Source organism: Cyprinodon variegatus, unplaced genomic scaffold, assembly GCF_000732505.1.
Source record: "Cyprinodon variegatus isolate N-32 unplaced genomic scaffold, C_variegatus-1.0 Scaffold251, whole genome shotgun sequence".
In the NCBI taxonomy this organism is placed as follows: domain Eukaryota; kingdom Metazoa; phylum Chordata; class Actinopteri; order Cyprinodontiformes; family Cyprinodontidae; genus Cyprinodon; species Cyprinodon variegatus.
This window is the reverse complement of record NW_015150704.1, coordinates 194,863-215,061: the sequence shown is the minus strand read 5'-3', so window position 1 is coordinate 215,061 and position 20,199 is coordinate 194,863. Positions and strand designations below refer to the sequence as shown.

Here is a 20,199-nt window from a genome sequence, read left to right as displayed (position 1 = left end):
ATGACAGGTCCTGATCAAAAATAACACCAAGATTTTTTACTTTATCATTTGAGATCAATTTAATCCCATCCATATGAAGTGACTGACTAATCAGCTTATTTTTCAAAGACTCTGGTCCAAAGACCATAACTTCTGTTTTGTCTGCATTCAAAAGGAGAAAAGTAAAGTCATCCAGCTTTTTATGTCTACATTTGACCAAGTCATCTTTGTCAAGAGACGGTTTCTTTAGTAAAGGTTTAATTACAGCAACCTTAGAAGCCTCTGGTACATATCCCTGTAACAGGGATAGGTTAATTACATTTAAAATGAAAGAGTTCAAAGGGAATACTTCCCCTGGTTAAATAACCTGGTTGGAACTGGATGTTACATAAAAGATGAAGGCTTGGATGAAGATATTAGTTTTGATAATTCTGAAAGTTCAACTGGATCAAAGCAGTCTCGAACTGTTTTTTTTTAGAGGGGTTCTGATTATCTTATTTCTAATAAAATTAATCTTGTTACTTAATGCTATGAGCAGGGGGTGGTGGATGGTTCAACAGAGCTATGGCTCTGGGTGAGTTTGGAAACTGTATTAAAAATAAATCTAGGACTTATTCTTATTCTCCTCTATTAATGAAGAGAAATATGTTGTTCTTGCTTTATGAAAGGTGTTCCTATATAGCAATAAGTGTTTTTCCAGACTAGGTGGGATTTGCGTATGCGTGTAGAGCGTCATTTTCTCTCCAGTTTAAAAATGTAAATCTAAATAAGAATTTTCTTCTTAAAATAAGTGCATTTTGTCTTGAATTAAGGAGGTAAGTGAGACACTTTGCCAATGGAACAAGTCAATTTACATTTATAATAAGAAAAAATAATTGCATTGTCTTTTATATTATCTAAGGAATAAAGAGTAAAAGCACTAATTCCATTGGCAAATCACCTTATTTACCTACTCAAATTAAGGCTAAATAAACGTAATATAAGAAATGTTGACATATTTCTAGATCGCTTCAGCATTTTGCATTTTATGTAAAGTAAATCAAGAGTCAACTTGTTCTTTGCCATGACAGACATGACAGACACCTCACCTGACCTCTGATTGTGAGCCTTGTGGTTAATGTCTGAGGTCAGGCATGTCCAAAGTTGGTCCTGAAGGGCTGCTGTCCTGCAGATTTTAGAGGTTTCCTGCTTCAGCACAGCTGATCTCTATTGATAGCTGGTAAACAGGCTTTTGCTGAACTGCAATTATATGAATAAGCTGTATTGAAGGATAGAAACCTCTAAAACCTGCAGGACGGTGGCCGTCGAGGTTTGACTTTGGACATTGTTCTTGGCTATAAATCACTGTGATGCATGTTAAAAGTCATGTTTTGAAGATGCAAACAGAAGCACACCATTAAAGCAATTACACTCTAAAAGCTGTTTCTTATATTGCCTTGTGGGTACTAAAGTAAAGTTATAAGAAATATGTTGCAAATAGATAATATGTTTTAAATGACCATACTGACTTTGTTTTAGTAATTTTTTAAAATTAGGATTTGAGATTGATGGTTCTAATGCAGATGGGGAGGTAAAAAAAAAAGCATACAATACAAAGATGAACATACTTATAAGTTTTTATTCGCTTCATTTTCTAGACACGAATGTTAGAGTATTGATATGATATATGTCAAAAGAAAAGAAATACACTCTATATTCCTACCACAGTACAAAACATGAATGTTAGGTCAACTGTTCTCTCTTAACTGTCATCAAGTATGTGTGGAGCAGCCTTGTTTTATTGTCCTGTGTGTTTCTGTAATAACCTGGAATGACTGACAACCTGTGCAGGATTTACCCTGCCACTAGTCAAATGTCTGCTAGACAAAGCTAGCCCCTTAACACAGTGCCCATCTAACCCCGCAAAGACAAGATAGATCAGATGATGGATGGATAGATGGGTGGATGGATGGATGGATGGATGGATGGATGGATGGATGGATGGATGGATGGATGGATGGATGGATGGATGGATACACGGATGACAAAGGCTAGGCAAAGAATAAAACAGATTATATGTATTCATGATTTTTGTAGATTTTTCTCGACCTCTGGAAATATATATATATCCCCACATAGCCCAGTTACTGCTTCTTGATGCTCCTCTAGGGACTTGCTGTTGTATTCAAGGGGCGAATAGTTATGGAGGAAGGCAACCCTTCTTGAACCAGTTTTTCTTTAATCTGAGGAAGAAAATACAGGTTGTTATCACTGGTTATCAGTGTTTGAACTCATTCAAAACTAGTGGCGCTGTCACACCTTGACGATTTAGCCAGCGTATGCCGACGTACTATGAATCTTCTAAAACGCTGGCATACGCTGAACTTTCTTTGTATTTTTTCCATTTTGGGCATATACATTGAATTTTCAAAAACAAGTCCAGAACTTATGTCGAACGACAACCTAACTTGTGCATAACGCACGGCAGCGTAATGCCCATGAAATGTCACAAGCCAGTGTCCTAAGGGGGGCAGCAACACGACCAGAGGTGCCTGGCCGGCATAAAAAGCACAAGAAGAAGATTTATCTAGCTGCTGTTTACCGCCTGCCCAAAAAAAAAGAGAAAAAGAAAAAAGAAATAAAGAAGGTTTGAAGTCACAGCAAAATCAGCGACAGGAGTTTTGTTGGTCGTGGGCGTAAACAGATAACCCATCACAGTCACCTTCACGCTCACCCTGATGGGGATGATACAGGCTGGATAAGCTAGACACCACGACCTATGAGTAACTTACAGTTAACGTGTCTCAATTATCACAAAACGTACCTGTAACTTATGGCCCATGAATGAGCATATACTGGAATACATCATACGCTCAAAATGTCTTGACGTACTTGCCGTATGTTGACGTGCTTGAGCGTGCTCATAACTTATACAAAACTTACCCATAGCTTTTGTAATCTACCCCAGAGTTTTTGCCAAATATTTCATACGTTAGCCAAATTGTCAAGGTGTGAAAGCGCCATGAGATCAGTAAAGTTTAAACATTAAGATGCAAACTGATGAGATATTTCAGATGAGGAAGGCACTTAATGCTATATAGGAAAATCAGCAAAACCTGTTTGGCATAAAATGATTGATTTTAATTTGTTTGAGATTGAAGAAATTTACTGACCAGTGCTATGATGGTATCAGAATCATCCTTTAAAGAAAGTGTGGTGGAGATCTTCATATTCAGAGCAATAACATATCCTAAAAAAAAGAGAACAAACTTTACAAATCCATGGCATATTGCTTCTAATCACAGCTTAATTGTGGTAATAATAAAAGGCCTGATCTTTGATGATTCCAAATAATGAATGCATGTGCAATTCCTTTTTTGCATGTGTTGTACTAGGAATATTGTGCAAATGCTAAGTCATGCAAACCGGTTTTTTATTTACCTGGCCCTGGATCAGAAGTTGTTCCAGCTAATGTTGAGATTATCTGTGTTGCATTTGTTGAAGTAGTTGTATTCAGAGCAAGTGTGATGTTTGTAGTAGCATTTCGAGTTGAGATTAGGGTGGTGGAATTAGCGGTAGCATTTACGGTACTTGGTGTAGTTGTGTTTAATATTAATTCTGTTGAGCTCTCTGTAGATAAAGGCACAGATGAAGTTGGTCCTGCTGTAGAGAGTGATGGGGCTGTGGATAGATCCAAAAACAACATTAACCTTACAAAAACCATTAAGGGCTTCAAAATATAAGGTGCAAGACAGACTTCCCTTACCGTTTCCAACCGTTACAATAACACACCGAAGTTCAGAGTCATAGAAAGTATTGGATACACTGTAAAGGTAAAAAGCAAAGATATATAACTAGTTTGTTGTAATAACTGCAGTGATATCCTCAAGTATCCCATTTGTATGAATATGACAGGGTTTAAAAAAAAGCTCTTCTACTGTATTGGCAGTCTGAGCTGAAAAGCTGGAAACTTTCAGAGATCAAATTTCATAGTATTCATTATTTAGTAACACTGTGCAAACCCAACTTATTGAAACAGATTGACAACACTTTTGCAGCTTCATTGGGTATTTGGTATGATGTAAATTAAATTACATTAGTTCCTACATTATCTACAAAGTCGAAGGTCTTGAAATGTAAAGAAGAATGCTCAATCAGCTGATTTTCTAGTTTAATTAGCCCAAACCAGTGACCAGTCATTTGAATAAGTGTTACCACTTTAATCTAACATCAGAACTCTTCAGTTTGTTTGCAAAGTTGAGTTTGTTTGTAAAGTTAGTTGCAAACTATAATGAAGTTAGAGGAAAACACAAAAGCTAACGATATCTCTGGAAAGGAAACTATATTTATTAACAAAAGGTTGTCTGCTATTATGGTTAAAAGAAGCCTAAACCAACTACAGCTATTTTGCTTTGGGAATACAGCAGAGAAAATGTGGAAGCTAATGTTATGTAAGTGTTTCCATTAGAACCTGTAAGAAACACAGCAACTGTTGTCTACAAATAGTGATGGTAATGAAACCAGACACTAAAATCAAATGCCAAGCAAAACTGAAAACAATCTCTGGAATCTTTTTCATTTTCTCCACATGAGTAAAAGATTGTTTTAATGTGGGAAGTCTCTTGTTGTGCTGCATGTCTCCTCTGCTCAAATTTTTATAATTATCAACTGCAGAAGCATAAATGACCTGACATACAGCCAGCCTTTGGCTGTTACTTTTAGGGCTGGCTTCGGTTATTTTCCTCTTCCTGCTCTGCTCAACTCTGCTGAACAGGTAAACTTCTTAACCTGCTTCTGTCTGATTAACACAATATTTTCCACCTGAGACTCTGTCTATTTATACCTGCCTCTCCCAGTCAATCTTCACCAGATTGTATTACTGCCTGTGTACGTCAATTTCCAGTGAATGTGTGCTTTGCCTGTCCACCCTGCATTCCTGTGGTCGCCCTGCCCTTACTTTTTTTCATTTCAGTGCACCAGTCTATTCAACCATCATCACCTGCTTTAAGCATGCAACTAGCTTGTTTAGCTGTCACCTGCTTTTCCAGCCAGCAACCAACGTGTTCAATTTGCCTCCAACCTGTACCACCTACCACCAGATTGTCTCCCTGCATATCCAGTTAAATCTAGGACTTCCAAAGCATTCAATAAACCTTTTAAGCACAGCACTGCATCTGGTTGAGATACAGGTTTTCAGTCTGATACATAACATTAATTAAAAGGGGGAAAGAACAATATACTTTGTTACTAGTATTAACAAAAACGTCAGAATCTGAAAGCATCATCTGTCTAAAAAAACCTATGATCAGAACGCTGAAAATCTCTACCATGTTAAACATCTCATACAACATAATTTAAATAGATTAATAATTTCATCATAGTCATTCCATTTTTTTTTTACACTTATGATAATTTGCATTTATAGTACAATGTTCTGAAAAGGTACCGACTTTGCCTGCACGGTAAAACAGATGGGATGACTCTGTCCAACTTCTGTTGCAGATGGTGTCCAACTCAGAAAGAAGCTTCCTGATCCCAATGACCTCTTCACCACATTGTAAGGCCCGCTATACAGGAGGTTGGTAATTCTTTTAACAAACAGAAAACAGAATAGTTATGGCCACTTCTGCCTTGGATCATTATCCAAATGATGGCTGGAGAGTCGACTGACATTCTTTCAAGGTGTTATTTAACTTCAACGGGGGTGATGGGAAATGTCAAATATTCTTTTTGTGTTTATGTAAACCTCTTGCGTTTGTGTTAGAGTTATGCAAGATACCAGAAACAGACTAGATCAAATTCCTGACTCCTGATAGAACTTGACTAACCAGACACCGGTCTGGAATCCACAGCTGGGTTTGCAACTTTCATAACAAACAGGTGGACTGTACTGTGAAAGGAAAATGAAAAAACACAGTAGGATAGGAACTACTTTAGCTTTTTATTGGGATTCTTTCACAAAAGATAAGACATTAGTTTGGGGGAATTAATAGATTGAAAAAATGTATTTTAAAAGTAAGAATTAAATCCTATATGGCAATTATTAAGACACGGTGGGCTGCTGTTAAAGCTAAAGGAGGTTACTTTGAAAAAAGAAAAATGTAAGAAGAAAAAATGAAGTACCTGGTACTGACTGCGAAATGCTAACTAACAAGTGACCTGGTTATTTTTTATTTATTTATTTTTTACAAAGTACACCATCACATCAAACATGTATGATCTTGATTCAGACTTTTTGAGATGTGCCTTGCTTTTACTTACACAGACATATTTGCCTCTGCTCTGATGCTTATTTCCAGAACCTGACCAACGGTGCTGAAAAGCTGAGCTCTGTTCTCTGGAGTTGGAAACAGAAATCTAGGCAGGTAGAGACCCTCTGTGCAGGATGGTATTGTAGGGCCCACTAAAATTACAAAAGAAAGCATGAATCTAAGACAAGATATCAAGAATATCAGAAAAATAGTAACCATTCTCTCTATCAGGAATATAAAATGTGAAGTTAAAATATTTGCTAAAACTTTAAAGCTGACTTTTGTTTCCTTTGCAACTCAAGTCAGGGTGTAAACATATTGTTAGTAGGATGTTGATTGTTAAAGAATTGGACCAAAGCTGAAGAGAGGTTTTTTTTTGTGAGTTATAAAAATCAGAAATAGTCTCCCACTGTAAAAAAAAGGATGATACTTCAGTGATTGTACCTCTCAAAACAAACTGTAAAGGAATCTTGCTGATGGCATCAGTGGTAGTTTTCACCTCCTGTGAACCATCTGTTTGAGTCAAAGTAATGTTCTGTGTGGGAAAGTCCTCCATCACCAACTGGACCGCATATAGAAGCTCAGTACTACTGTTAAGAGTGCTGTTAGTTGGGCTGAATGACAGAGAACAAGACTGTAGGGAGACAAAAAAAAAAAAATGGTAAAACAGCAGTATATTCTAAACGTTTTAAACTGGTACATATTATTGGGCTGTTACATGTGCAGTAATCAAACAATTGTGCACTCAAACCTATGTTATCTATGTATGTCAGCTATCTCCTCAGATACATATATATTTCTTTTGTAAATCTCTAATTATACCCTGAAATATTTTTACACTTGCTTATTTATTTAAAGTTTTAAATTTAAAACTGAACAAATGGAACCAGTCAAACGAGTCGGTTATAAAAATTCCTAAAATAATAAGTCTGATGTATTATGTGGAAATTGGTGCAAGAAAAATTCCTGGATCTAATGTAGTATTTATTGCACAGCAGAGGCCAGACTACTTCATCAGTTTCTGCTTAGAATAAAAATGTGATTGAAGCCTTGGTGGTTGTGTAGCTCCACAGAAAATATTGCAACCATAATAATTGTATAAATTATATTTGCTAGAGCTTTGCCTTTTCTTTTGTCTCAAATTAAAGAAGGTAATAAAGTAAAGTGAGCAATATTGTTAAGGGGAAACTTGGAATTTTAAACATATTTTTACCTAAAGGAAATATGGATTTGATTAAAAATAGCAACAACAAGAAAAACATATTCTATAAGACATATCTTCAATTTGGTTATTTTATGATATTTCAAACTTAAAAGACCTTTCAAATAGGATAATCATTGATGTGTAATAGAATCAAAAGATTCCTAAAATTCACTTCAACTTTGCATATCATTTATACACAGTTTACTTACGGATGAGAGGCTGAGGACAGATGGGGGCGTGCATGGGTTACACTCTGAATCTGACATGCTTCCATATCTGCATTTAACTTCATCTCCATCTGGGTCGAAAGCTAATAAATTTATATTTTTGGCACAGTTTGAGGGAAATCTAGGAAAGGAAAACATTTAGATTAGTACCAGAGCAAACTTTTTCTCTTTGGATCTGTCTCTACTATGTCTACTACATAGAGACAATTGATATGCCTCTTGCAAGCTGACCCTTTATAAGGAATAAAGCTTTCAATGGTTAATACATAAACTTTGCGATAGTAATATTTTTTGCATTGGCAAAGCCAGAGTACAAACCACTCTCTCTGTAGAGAGACCTGAGCTTTAAGAATATGGAAAATATCCCTTTATGATCAATGTAAAAGAGAAGACTTTCAAAAATCTTAAAGGAGATTCTCACATAATTTATAGTAGGCGTTTATTTTTTGTGAATTTAAGTAACATTTTACTTTAAACAAATTCAATTATAAATAACTTTTTTTTTTCAAACAGTACCCCTTGTATGTTGTTTTGATTTAGTGAAATACCCATCATTTAGGTGTCCTACCTCAGAGCTGGGAGAATGGTTGACTGTGGGGATGAGTTTGGTTTTTCAATGTCCGAACGGTTTCTCAGTTCCACATCAGTCACAGCTAACCAGAAGGAAACACCATTTTGGGTGTTAGTGACCCAACCACTACCCTCCAACCTAAAGTGGAGATTTTTGATAAGGTTTAAAATATGTACTTTGCACTGCATATTATAGATTCAATATATGTTTGTCTCCTATCAGCTGCACCCATAATCAGAGCTCACCACAGCAAGTCATTGTGACTTGCTCACAGTTTTTTTCCCAAGATGCCGATTTGAAACTGCACCAACTAATGTGGAAGACTCACACAGTCTGAAATCCTGTATTGTTGGGGAGCAGATGAGTTATTTCCCCTTCTCTCTGACACCATCTGCTGTCCAACATCGTTTCCTCCTCAACCACAGATAATGCAAGGGTCTGGGTCTCTATTCCACAGTTGCCAGAGCATTCCCATGTATCACTATGTTTGCAACGGGCAAAATTGAGCTTGTAGCGAAGGATCACCTGTTGATTTAAAGAGAAGATTTTTAAAGTACAATCAATTGCTAAGAGCAAGACACAAAAATTAAACAAACAAACAAAACAAATCGTATCTTACTGAGATTGATCCATTTGCAAGAGTTTCCTTTGGGTAATAGGTCATCACGGTGCCAAGAAAATGAGATGCTTGTGAACCCCCGACCAGAAGCCAAAGCAGCACCAAAGAGAGCAACATGATGAGTCAATGTCTCGTCTCAAACAGATGACAGAGAAGGTGAACTTTTATATTCCTATACTTTCCTCTACACATGAAACAGATGGCATGTGGGACACGTGATGTGGGACTTACTTGTGATGGAATGTTGGTATGCATGTGTTTTAGGACTGTGAAACCCAGAAATGACCAGGTATGACGAAATTTCTTGTAACTGAGATAAAAATCTGTGCTGTACTTACTGAACATTATACTAACATGTCATAGGGCACCATTAATAGAACAGATAAAATATTTTTTTGTAGAAAAATGCTATATCCATTATTTTGTAAAACAAAGAAGTGTTATCTTCGGATTAGATGAAATACATTTAGCAAGGAAACCCTGTTTCATGTTTTGAAATTCTATTTTTCTCTTTCTGATGCAGAAAAGAGAGAGGAAGAGACTGTAAGTAACACCTCACCCAAGTGTACATACATGTTATATATTTGATCAATGTTCCAATTCCATTATGCATGTCAACAGAAGAGGCTTATATGAATTTTAACCACATCAAAGACTGTTTAAGCCAGGTTAATCAGCCTTTCAATGTCATAACTATCTCTGAATGGGAGCTGATTTTTTACTAGATGGTTATTAATTTAGCTATATTAACAGAGAGGGAAGCAGTGGTGGAGGAGTAGCTATATATGTGGACAGCAGTCTTAGTATTTGTATTTGAATTGTAAAAGGCACAGCAATTTACAAATAGTAACTGATAACTGAAATTTGTTTTTTGTGGGTATTGATTCATAATAAAATCTGTTGGAAACCTAATTTTAAATATGTTAAATCTAAAATAGCTACAGTAGAAGTGTTGCAGTTCTTCATAATGCTAACAAAATTCTAAACTCCTCTGCCCTTTATATTCTTGACAGTTCACTTATTTTGCCATATCTAAATTACTGTGGTGAAGTATGGGTCAACACTTACAAAATGTCACTTTATTCATTATGCAGATTACCAAAAAGAGCCATTTGAATAGTTCACAAGGTTGATTTTACTGTCATACCAACAATTTATTTATAGATTTACTAGAGTTTCAAACAGCACAGTTTATGTATAAAGTTAGAAGAAAACTATTACCAGAAAATTTTCAAAAAGTATTTACTGATAGGTTGGGGGATATGACTATAGAGAAAATCTCAACTTCAGAACTTTTAATGTACGAACAACAATGAAAAGAACGTGCATTTCTGTTCCTTTCTATTCTGACTCTTGAAGGAAGCAGTCACATTTTCCTGCTGCTCTGAAACCCTCCGATCTGTCTCTGCTTTGGTCTGTCTTGTCTTATCTGAGCCCTCCCTTCATACCACCCAAATTCAAACAATGGATCTGGTCAGCTGGTCTCTCAATGCAATTGATCATATTTTCTCAACTGGAAGACATGCATAAGAAGATAATTCCTGTTCTGCCAGGAAATACTTTGTGAAATACACCATGGCCTCATGGAAGGCTTGGAGGATGGTGCGTTTTACTATGTTGTCAGTGGAGAATATCGAAGATGTATGGATTTTTGGATTTATTATACTGAGATTTCTCCTGCTTCGATTTGGAGGATATCTGATGTAGGCCTATCTACAATTACAGAGGATGCTGGCAGCAGTTTGAGCATTGATCAGTCTGTCAGCAGTAGTTGATGTGCTTACAAAGGCTGTGAATGAGCAGGACTGGGAGCTGAGCTGTATGCTGGCTGCAGTGGTTGAACTCCAAGGTGAGATGAGATAACATTTTGGACGTGCACGCTCTCTTCAAGGCGGAAAAGCCCAACAAATTCGAAATGTTTGATTTGCCATGTAGAGCCAGCAAGAACAGACTCAAGGCTGAGTGCAGCCTGCTCTCAAAACAATAAGTGTTGGATTCGGCCTCTCCCTGATCATACCTCCCCTGGATGTTATACATTTTATTTATTTATTTATTTCAGACATTCAAATATATAATAAAGACAGTATATGTCCATATAACATAAATTATAACAGTGTGAAAAAGGGTGTATAGGCAGAAGCAAGAAGCTTATAATGCCCACCCTCCAACGGCAATTTACATTGGACTAGGAAGCAAAAGAAAAACAAGATAAACAGATGGCTACTGTTTATAATACATACCAACGTATGATTTTAGGAAAAATTATATATTTCAATCTTAAAAAGCTAGGACAGAAAGAAAAAGACAATTAGAATTCAATTCAATTCAGTTTATTTATGCAGAGTCAATTCACAACACATACTGTATCATCTCAAGGCACATATCAACAGATCATACAGTCAAATTGATAAAAAGTTTCTATCTAAGGAAAACCAGTTGATTGCATAGACTCGTGGACTCGAAGGCAATCCCTCACATTAAGCAGTTTATCTAATTAGGACAGTTCTTCTGCCAGGATAAAAAGTTATCTTCATTATATATGTAGCAAATATTTGGGATAGGAATGGGAGCAGTGTTCTTTGATCTAAGAACACTGAAATATTTTAATATGGCTGCAGCCATGGCTTGCTCCTCATCTTCAAATGTGTATATAATGCTGTGACATGTAATACTGGAGTTGTATAAAAACCTTCTATAACCAGGACTTGGGGCTGTTGCTGACTCTCTGACGAAGCGAGGCAGATGGTACCATTCTATCTCTGTAACGTCTCTGGTCTGAGTAAGATTTAAATTCTTCAAAAATTGTTGTTTTCTGATTATTTAATACATGAACCTTATAATATGATATTCAAAGTGTTTGCTCAGAGTGATCTCTTCTTTGGAAAGAATTGGAAAGAGAAATCTTAAAGATGTAAACACAGAGCTTTCCTTAACAAAATGATGCTTCTTACCCTAACCTGAAAGTTTTATCACTTGTAGAGATTCACTGATGGAGCAACACTACAACTGCTGCTGCACTAAACAGATGAGAGGAGATTCCTTGTTCTAAAAAATATCTCCAGTGCTTTCTTGAGGGGTTGTTCTCATGTTTGGTGCACTTTGGGTTCTCAGGCTGCCAGACAGTATGCAAAAAAAAAAAGGTTTTTGAGCACTGAATCTACCAGGGGGACAACAATACTTCATCACATATTGGGGCTCACAAAAGGGGAAAACCATAACACTCATAGTCAGTCATATAATTGGTCTGGCTTCTGCCCTTATCAGCACAGACGTTAGGGCAGATCCAGAAAAATAAATGGTAGGAAAAACATTATTATTAATAAATTTCTGTCTAAAGATAACCATAGACAAAAAAATATATATTTGAAGTGCATTTCTTTACTTTTTGCTTTTATTCAGTGGCGTAAAAAAGGTAATTTCTCTTTTACAGTAAAACGATTAATTCAAAACTTTCATATTGAAAAAATTACAGCTTCAGAAATCTTGGAGAACTATTACATAACATTTCTCCAAAGTAGTTTTTTTTTTTCAAGCAGAATCTAAAAATAAGTATTTTGCATCGAAAAGTAAAAAAAAAAAGCCCATTACTTTATTGCCCCTTCATTTCCAGTGTTTTATTTTCTCTTATCAGTTCTTGTCTTAATTTAAGCCTTTTTGTTTTAGTTTGTAGCTTATCTCTAAAGCTGTGTGTAAATTCCAGCCATTTTTTCAGCAATGTTTTCTTTGGGTCATGACTCTGAGACTTTGAACATTTGAACTTTGACAAGACAGAAAAGTCACTTCTAGGACAAAAAAGGACCTGGTTATTTGTCTTAGGGGTCTCTGTGTCTCCCCAAATACACTGACAAACAGGCTTTACTCCACCTCTAGCCAAATTTCTCCTGGAGATAACCAATAGACGGATGGATGGATGGATGGATGGAAAAATAAAATAAAGGACAAATAAAATAGATTAGGCTCTAGGTTGATTATTCGGGGTTCGATTAAATCAAGAGATCTGGAAGTATATCCCTGCAGGGATCAGTTCCTCAAGATGCTCCTCTAGGGGCTTGCTGTTGTAACAACCAATTGATTGCCACTCAGAAGACGAACAGTTATGGAGGAAGGCAGTCCTTCTTCAACAAGTTTGTTTTTGATCTAAAGAAAAATAAAACACAGGTAGATAACATTTTTTTTTTTTTTTATCACTGTGAGCTCAATCGAAACTATTCTGAAAAATGTAAGTTATTTCCCAGTTGGCATGAACTGCTCACGCACTGGGTCTGCCATGTTTAAACAATGAGATGGAAACAGGAGATAACAAACAGGTTTGTAAAAAGAACCACTTAATGCTTCACAGGCAAATCAGCCAAACCTGTTAAGCTGAAACTGACTAACTTTGTTATCATTTGTGTGAAAGACAAGAAGTTTACTGACCAGTGCTATGATGGTATCTTCATCATTCTCCAAAGAAAGTGTGGTAGAGATCTTCATATTCAGCGCAATAATGTATTCTATACAAAAAGAGAAACAAATTTATTATCAAAGCCATAAAGATTATTATAACCGTTCACCTGCAGTAGAATATGGTATATTCATGACTGACTCAGCAAACATCTACTTTTCTCTTACATACCAGGTCCTGGATCAGAAGTTGTTGCAGCTTGTGTTGATGCCATCCGCGTTGTAGTTGTATTTTCAGTGGTGAAAAAAGTTATATTTGGTGTGGATGCCATCGGTGTTGTAGTTGTGTTGTAGGTGGGTGCTATGTGTGCTGTGGCGGGCGTTGTGGTGGGTGTAGTGGTGTTTGTTATGTAGGGTGTTGTGGCGATTGTCCCGTTGGCTGCTGTGGTGACAGGTGTTATGGTGTTTGTTTGGGTGGGTGTTGTGGTGGGTGTTGGAACTGTGGACAGATCCACAAAAACATCAAACATGCATAAAACCACCTACAAATTTGAATATAAAAGGAACATGAGAAAACTACACTCACTGTGTGCAACTGTGACAATAACACACCGAAGTTCAGAGTCGTACAAAGTGCTGGAGACACTGTGAAGGTAAGAAGCAAAAGCTATATTACTAGTATTTTCTAAAAAGGATAATGTTTGGTGCTCAGTTGCAGGGAATGACAAGTAAGATAATCCTTCTGTTGTATTTGAAGTTGAAGCTGAAAAGCTCCAAATCTTTTTAGAACAATTCGTATAATATGCATTATTTTATTATATAAATATGCCCACAATCCAAACGCATGACTGTAAGGTTAATTGGCTTTTATAAATTGTCATTAGGTGTAAGCGCATGGTTGTATGTCTGTGTTGCCCTGCAACACACTGATAACCTGTCCAGGGTTAACCGCCCCTCTCGCCTATAGACTGCTGGAGATAGGGACCGGCCCCACCTTAAAGGTGACGGAATAAGTGGGGGAAGATGGATGGATAGATGATACATGGATGAATGTTATTTTGAAATAAGAGAGAGCACAAAACCTGGGAGAAGCTTTTAGAAAGCAAACTGTTTTTTGATTTTTTTATAGAGGCATGTCTGCTTTTTGCCAAGGGGCTGTTATATGTATAAAACAGGAAGCCTAAACTAATCAGCTTAACTTCCTTTAGCAATATACCCTTCTGCTTACATGTACATCTGCTATCTGTTGTGAAAGAGGATGTTCCAAATGCAAAATATTGAACATTTTAGCTTGATGATAAGGTACAGGGCATTCTCTAAAAAATAAACATAGTGACTTTTGTCCATAAGTAGTAACACTAATGTTTCTAGTCACTAGGATAAAATCCTTAGCAATAGTTGGAATCAACTCCAGTTTAATTTGGTTTTTAGTTGAAATCCTGAAAATCTGTTTTACAATTGCCTCTTTCTTAAACAGATGGTGTGATGTCTCCTTTGTTTCAAATGTAAATAAAATGAAGGAGAGAATAATATGTTTTAAAACTCATTACTTATAGTTTTCTAAGAGAAGTGGGGATCTGATTCAAATTTGCATGGACTCAGTGCCCTGGGGGGGGCGCCTCTTCGGCTCTCCACAACCACTATTGAGCATTTTTTCTTTGGATAAACTTTACATGCACAAGTGCACTTTCACAAACAAATTAGAAGTACTTAGAGATTCACTTCCACACAGAAAGCCCACATTCTTATCTTCAGGTAACACAGAATACATGTCAGATTAAAAAATACTACTGGGTACTTATAATTCAGCGATAGTCTCTAGGTGTTTCTTTATTGCATGTCTCGTACCATGTCTGTTGGTTGTGCTGTTCTTTTTACGTCTCTTTGCAGGTGATGAAGCAGACTGAAAATGTTTTATCATTATCTCCCTTTTATCTCCTGTTTCTTTCATGTGTTCTCCTTTTTTTCTGTATTTCCTTTCCTGGTCTATTTACATTGCAGTGTCCATATAATCTGTAAAACTCCCTGCATAATTATAATAAAGCAATTTATATGCATAAAACAAGCGGAACACTATGGCAATAGCCGTACTGCTCCATTTGTGTAAGTAAGTGCAATGTAATTGAAATACTTATAAGATATCTTTAATAATCACCTCTTTACTTAACATCATATGCATTTTAAATAGTATGATGTTCATCAGAAAAGGCACTCACTTTGCCTGGACAGTGAAGCAGATTGCATGACTCTGTCCCTCCTCACTTGCAGATGGCGTCCAAGTCAGAGTGAAATTCCCTGATCCTAATGAATTCTTCACCACATTGTAAGGCCCGCTGTACCGGAGGTTGGCGATCCTATTAACAAATAGAAAACAGATTATTTACAACCTTTACAACAATCATTTATGTCCTGACAGTCAGAGAGTCAGCTAGTTTTCCTTCAAAGTAGCTTTATTCTTATTATTCCCAGGAGGGAATATTTTGTTCTTGTTGTCACAACAAAACTTGATCAGGGTTGGGGTTATGATATGTGACCGATTAGATAAAATTCCCACTAAAACTCGTCTAACTGGACACCAGTCTTGCATCCCGGGATAAGTTTGTTGTTTTTTAAAACTACAGGCTGAATTTATTAGAATTATTATTTATTAAGCCAAAAACTATTTATTCAGCAGCAATTTGAGGTTTTATAAATCCAAGAAAAAGAAAAAATAAGGTATTTTGTTTTTGGAATTGATAGATCCACAAAAGTAAATTTCTTAAGTAAAAAAAAAAATTACAATTAGCATTTTTTTATGAAATGATGTGCTGCTGTTAAACCTAGAGGACGTTACTTGAAAGAAAGAAAAGTCTAACCAGGAAAAAGTAAAGTGTTATCTAGACATAGAAGTGTTATCTAGACATAGATAAGCAACCCTTTGAATAATAACTTCTTTTTCTGTTGCAGAACACAATAATACATGGAAAATCTTAATTTTGAACTTTATATATTGATGATTCTCTTGAAATATGCCTTGCTTTCACTTACGTGGACGCACTTGCCACTGCGCTGATGTGTATTTCCAGAGCCTGACCAACAGAGGCTTGGAGCTCCTCTCTGTTGTTTGGAGTTGGAAAAATAAATCTGGGCAGATAGAGACCTTCTGTGCAGGATGGTATTGCTGGGGCCACTAGGGTTACAAACGAAAACAAAGAAATAGAGTCAATATGTCATGAATGTCTGAGAAACAAAAAATCAAACCTTTTTATTTATCAGAAAATTAAATCCAAATTTAAAACCTCCATATAGCATGTACTGTATAGCCTAGTTTTAATTCTGCGTTGCTTTAAGGACTTTAGGTAGTTTAACAACTCTAGACTGATTGAAGAGGTGCTATTTTATTCGATCAAAGGTGCTGAGAAGCTTTTTTTTAAGTCATTAAGATCAGAAATTGACTTTTTCAAACATCGCAGCAGCATTTGACTGTACCTTTCAAAACAAACTGTAAAGGTATCTTGCTGATGGCATCACTGGTCGTTTTCATCTCCTGTGAACCATCAGTTTGAGTCAAATTGATGTTCTGTGTGGGAAAGTCCTCCATCACCAACTGGACTGCATATGGAACATCACTACTGCTGGAAGGAGAGTTGTTCGCGGTAAAATTAAGAGAACAAGTCTGCAGGCAGACAAAGACAAAAACAACATGAGGATGTTATTCATAGTTCATGGATGTTGATATTACAGGAGCTCTGCTCCGAGGTTTACATTTTTAATGATTAAACTGAGCACTCATGCTTATGTTGCCTACTTTTGAAAATTTCCAATTATATACCTGTACATTAACCCTCTCATAATCCTAATGTTATTATTCTTTTATGAAATTGAGGCAGAGAAAAATATCACTAATAAAAGTGCAAGAAATAATGAGCCAGGTTTTCAGTGCAGACAAAAATATTATACAGCAGGGGTCAGAATACATTTTTTATAGTATACATGTGTCCATCTGCATTGATTACTTTGGTGGTTGCACAGTAAAAATCAACGTCATCATCCTATGATTACAATCTCTGTATTTCTATAATCCCATTTTCTAAACAACTAGAGAGGACAGGAGCTCTCACTGTAGAGCAGAATGTAAAGTAAAATAAAGTAAGCCATATTGTTCAAGACAAAAAAAAACAAAAACTTTGAGCTTTTGTATAATATCATCATAAATGTGTGATATTATCAAATCCCCCCAACTGTGTGTATCATTTAGACACAGCTAACCTAGTTACCTACAGATGAGAGGATGAGAACAGATGGAGGATTGCATGGATTACACTCTGACTCTGTTGTGTTTCCATATCTGCATTTAACTTCATCTCCATCTGGGTCAAAGGCCAGTAAATCAATTATTTTGGGACAGTTTGAAGGAATCCTGGGAAAAGAAAAAAATCTAAATTAATATCACATCAAAGTTGTTAGTTTGATTCTGGCTCTACTCTCTAGAGACTTATTGAGATGCTTCTATGCACTTAAGTCAAGCAAAAATCATGTCAGCAGTTACAGTATAAATGTATTTCTTTAAAGATAGTATAAGTTTTTCCATTGATGATTGAGAGGTATGTGGAATTAAGGTTTTTCCTTGGCCTATTTTGTGTGATAAAATATTTGAACAGAAGTAATGATAGAGAAATTCTGTACCATTCACTATGCTATACTGTTTAGGGGGACAGAAAGCAGGTGCCTCCCCTCCCTACTCTAGATAAGGCTAAGGTCATTAGAAATAATTAGTTCACAAAGCCTCCTTCATGCTATGGTTAAAACTTATGCTCTTATTGTTCTCTCGTCCTGTTTCGGTGTGAACGGAATACAGTTGTCTGAAATGTTTATCTGAGTAAATTTATGTCTGTTGATGAAATAAGTGTTTCTCTTGCTCATGTGTGTGTATGCTGTGGATTCTTTTTAAATGTAGGGGTGTGTTTCTGAATGCTTCAGAATCGCACTCAGCTGTATTCAGCTGGTTTGTGCCATTCTCCTCTGCAGAGTAAAATAAAACGTTTTTTTTCTTCCTTGCATATCAACTCTCAGTGCTCATTTTTTTTACTCCATAGGTATAAAAAAAACTGTCAACAATATTAGGAAAATTAAGTTTTCAACAATTTTTTTTTTCTTACATTGACTTTTTATTGTTTTAGAGATGCCAGTCACAGTTATTTTTATACATATGTATCCTGGTATACTACAATAGTAACATTTAACTTTAGTTAAAAATCTCCTACCTCAGAGCTGGGAGAATGGTTGTCTGTGGCGATGTGTTTGGTTTTCCAATGTCAGACCGTGTCCGTAGTTCAACATTAGTCACAGCTCTCCAGGATACAACACTGTTTTGGATGTTACTTATCCAGTTACCACCAGCGAACCTGCAGTAGACATTAAGAATGTGCAGATGCTACATAGTGAGTACAGATCCACAAACATCAGCAAGAACTCGGAAAACTGTTTATATGTTACATTTTTAAGAATAGAATATGTAGATAAAAAAAAAAAAAAAGATAAGCACTTTTGTATTGGGTGGATAGCATTCTGAAAATATTTTTTTTAGATGAGATCACTTCTTAATGATATTCTAAACTTCATCAGAATATTTTGGAGGACTTACACAGTCTGAAATCCATTGTTGTTAGGGAGCAGATGAGTTATTGCTCCTTCTCTTTGACACCATTCACCACTAATTTCCTCAACTTTGGTCAATGTAAGGGTCTGGCTCTCTATTCCACAGTTGCCACTACATTGCCATGTATCAGAATGGTTGCATGAGACAAAATTTAACTTGTAACGAAGGATAACCTGTCAAATAAAGCAGAAGACATATGAAGTACCATAAAAACCAAAAGTTAGACTGAAAAGATCTAAAAAAAAAATCTTGTCTTACTGAGATTGAGCCATTTGATAAAGTTTCCGCTGGGTAGTAGGTCATCATGGTGCCTAGAAAATGAGAGGCTTCTGAACAGCCGACGAGAAGCAGCACCAAGAAGAGCAACATGATGAGGCTGTGAGTGTCTTGTCACAAACACCAGGAGATAACAGAGAAGAGGAACATTTATACTCCTCAGCCTCAGTCCCACAGTTCAGGGACTGACTCACTGTGGAATGCTGTTAAACAACTGGTTTAACACCGAGTGGAACGAGGAAATCACCTGGTATGGGGATATTTCCTGAAACTGTCAGATAAAGATCAGACATAAAAACAAAACAAAAGAAAACCTACTGTCTAGTGAACCAAGATGCCAGGGATAATCTTTCATTAAAGAGTGATGGAAATCATTTTTTTTTTATTAATTTAAGTATTTTAAATAACAGAACTGCTATTTCTGGATAAAAACCCTGAATGAAATGACCAAGGCCTATCGTGTATTTGGAAAATACCTTTTGCCTAAGTCTGACCTTCTCTGCTCAGAGGTTTAATTAGTGCCATTTAATTGATTTGCAGAGAAGACAGAGAAAAAGACAGAGGATACCATCTTTCCTAAATACACTTTAAATTTGAACAACTAGTTGATAAACTATATGGTGTTGTGAAAGAAATACTTTTCATTTGCATTCCTCTCCACATGACTGGATTTCTTTGGTTAAAAAAAAAAAAAATCCCCTTTTTCTCAACATGGTTTAGAAAAGCTCATCTTGTGCAATAACAGGAGGTTTGAAAAGATTCTCCCTCAACCTAAGATTTGTCAATGTGTTTTTCTTACCATCACTTAAATATGCATTGTAAAGTACGAGTGGAAAATGGTCAGACTAAAAAGACTAAATTTGATCTTCAAAAAAAAAAATTCTCCAGCCATCATTTTAAATTAGAAAAACTATAAACTAGGAACCTGCTGATGAAATTTATATAGCGCAATTCACAATGTATATGTCATCTCAACGTACTTTAAAGAGATAAGTCAACCAGATCATAAAGTGAGATTGGTTTACATTTTTTCTATCTAAGGAGAACAAGCTGATTACATCAGTTCATTGCC

The 20,199-nt window shown here is 36.1% G+C and overlaps 2 protein-coding genes across 2 annotated transcripts; both read right to left on the bottom strand.

Moving 5' to 3' along the window:
- Positions 1–2,054: 2,054 nt before the first annotated feature.
- Positions 2,055–8,963, bottom strand: LOC107089405 (flocculation protein FLO11-like). The gene is made up of 11 exons (XM_015382165.1): positions 8,831–8,963; positions 8,540–8,736; positions 8,209–8,349; positions 7,623–7,761; positions 6,654–6,843; positions 6,220–6,361; positions 5,409–5,546; positions 3,725–3,783; positions 3,400–3,639; positions 3,132–3,208; positions 2,055–2,201 (listed from the first exon to the last, which is right to left on the bottom strand). Exons 1-11 carry the CDS (start codon positions 8,945–8,947, stop codon positions 2,124–2,126), a joined length of 1,518 nt encoding a protein of 505 aa, XP_015237651.1. The 5' UTR covers positions 8,948–8,963; the 3' UTR covers positions 2,055–2,123.
- Positions 8,964–12,742: 3,779 nt separating this feature from the next.
- Positions 12,743–18,592, bottom strand: LOC107089397 (cell wall protein DAN4-like). Its single transcript, XM_015382155.1, has 9 exons — positions 18,457–18,592; positions 17,474–17,612; positions 16,682–16,868; positions 16,241–16,382; positions 15,430–15,567; positions 13,800–13,858; positions 13,446–13,712; positions 13,247–13,323; positions 12,743–12,967 (listed from the first exon to the last, which is right to left on the bottom strand). Exons 3-9 carry the CDS (start codon positions 16,791–16,793, stop codon positions 12,872–12,874), a joined length of 891 nt encoding a protein of 296 aa, XP_015237641.1. The 5' UTR covers positions 16,794–16,868; positions 17,474–17,612; positions 18,457–18,592; the 3' UTR covers positions 12,743–12,871.
- Positions 18,593–20,199: the final 1,607 nt, after the last annotated feature.

Bases quoted from the DNA above. Each gene is read 5' to 3' on its own strand.
- LOC107089405 (XM_015382165.1), bottom strand. From the start codon at position 8,947: ATGTTGCTCTCTTTGGTGCTGCTTTGGCTTCTGGTCGGGGGTTCACAA. The intron at 7,762-8,208 runs GTAGGACACCTA...TTCCTTTCCTAG, and splicing joins ACCATTCTCCCAGCTCTGAG to ATTTCCCTCAAACTGTGCCA. The intron at 6,362-6,653 runs GTACAATCACTG...TTGTAATTTTAG, and splicing joins TTTACAGTTTGTTTTGAGAG to TGGGCCCTACAATACCATCC.
- LOC107089397 (XM_015382155.1), bottom strand. From the start codon at position 16,793: ATGGAGGACTTTCCCACACAGAACATCAATTTGACTCAAACTGATGGT. The intron at 15,568-16,240 runs GTAAGTGAAAGC...ATTTGTTAATAG, and splicing joins GCAGTGGCAAGTGCGTCCAC to GATCGCCAACCTCCGGTACA. The intron at 13,713-13,799 runs GTGAGTGTAGTT...ATCTGTCCACAG, and splicing joins TATTGTCACAGTTGCACACA to TTCCAACACCCACCACAACA.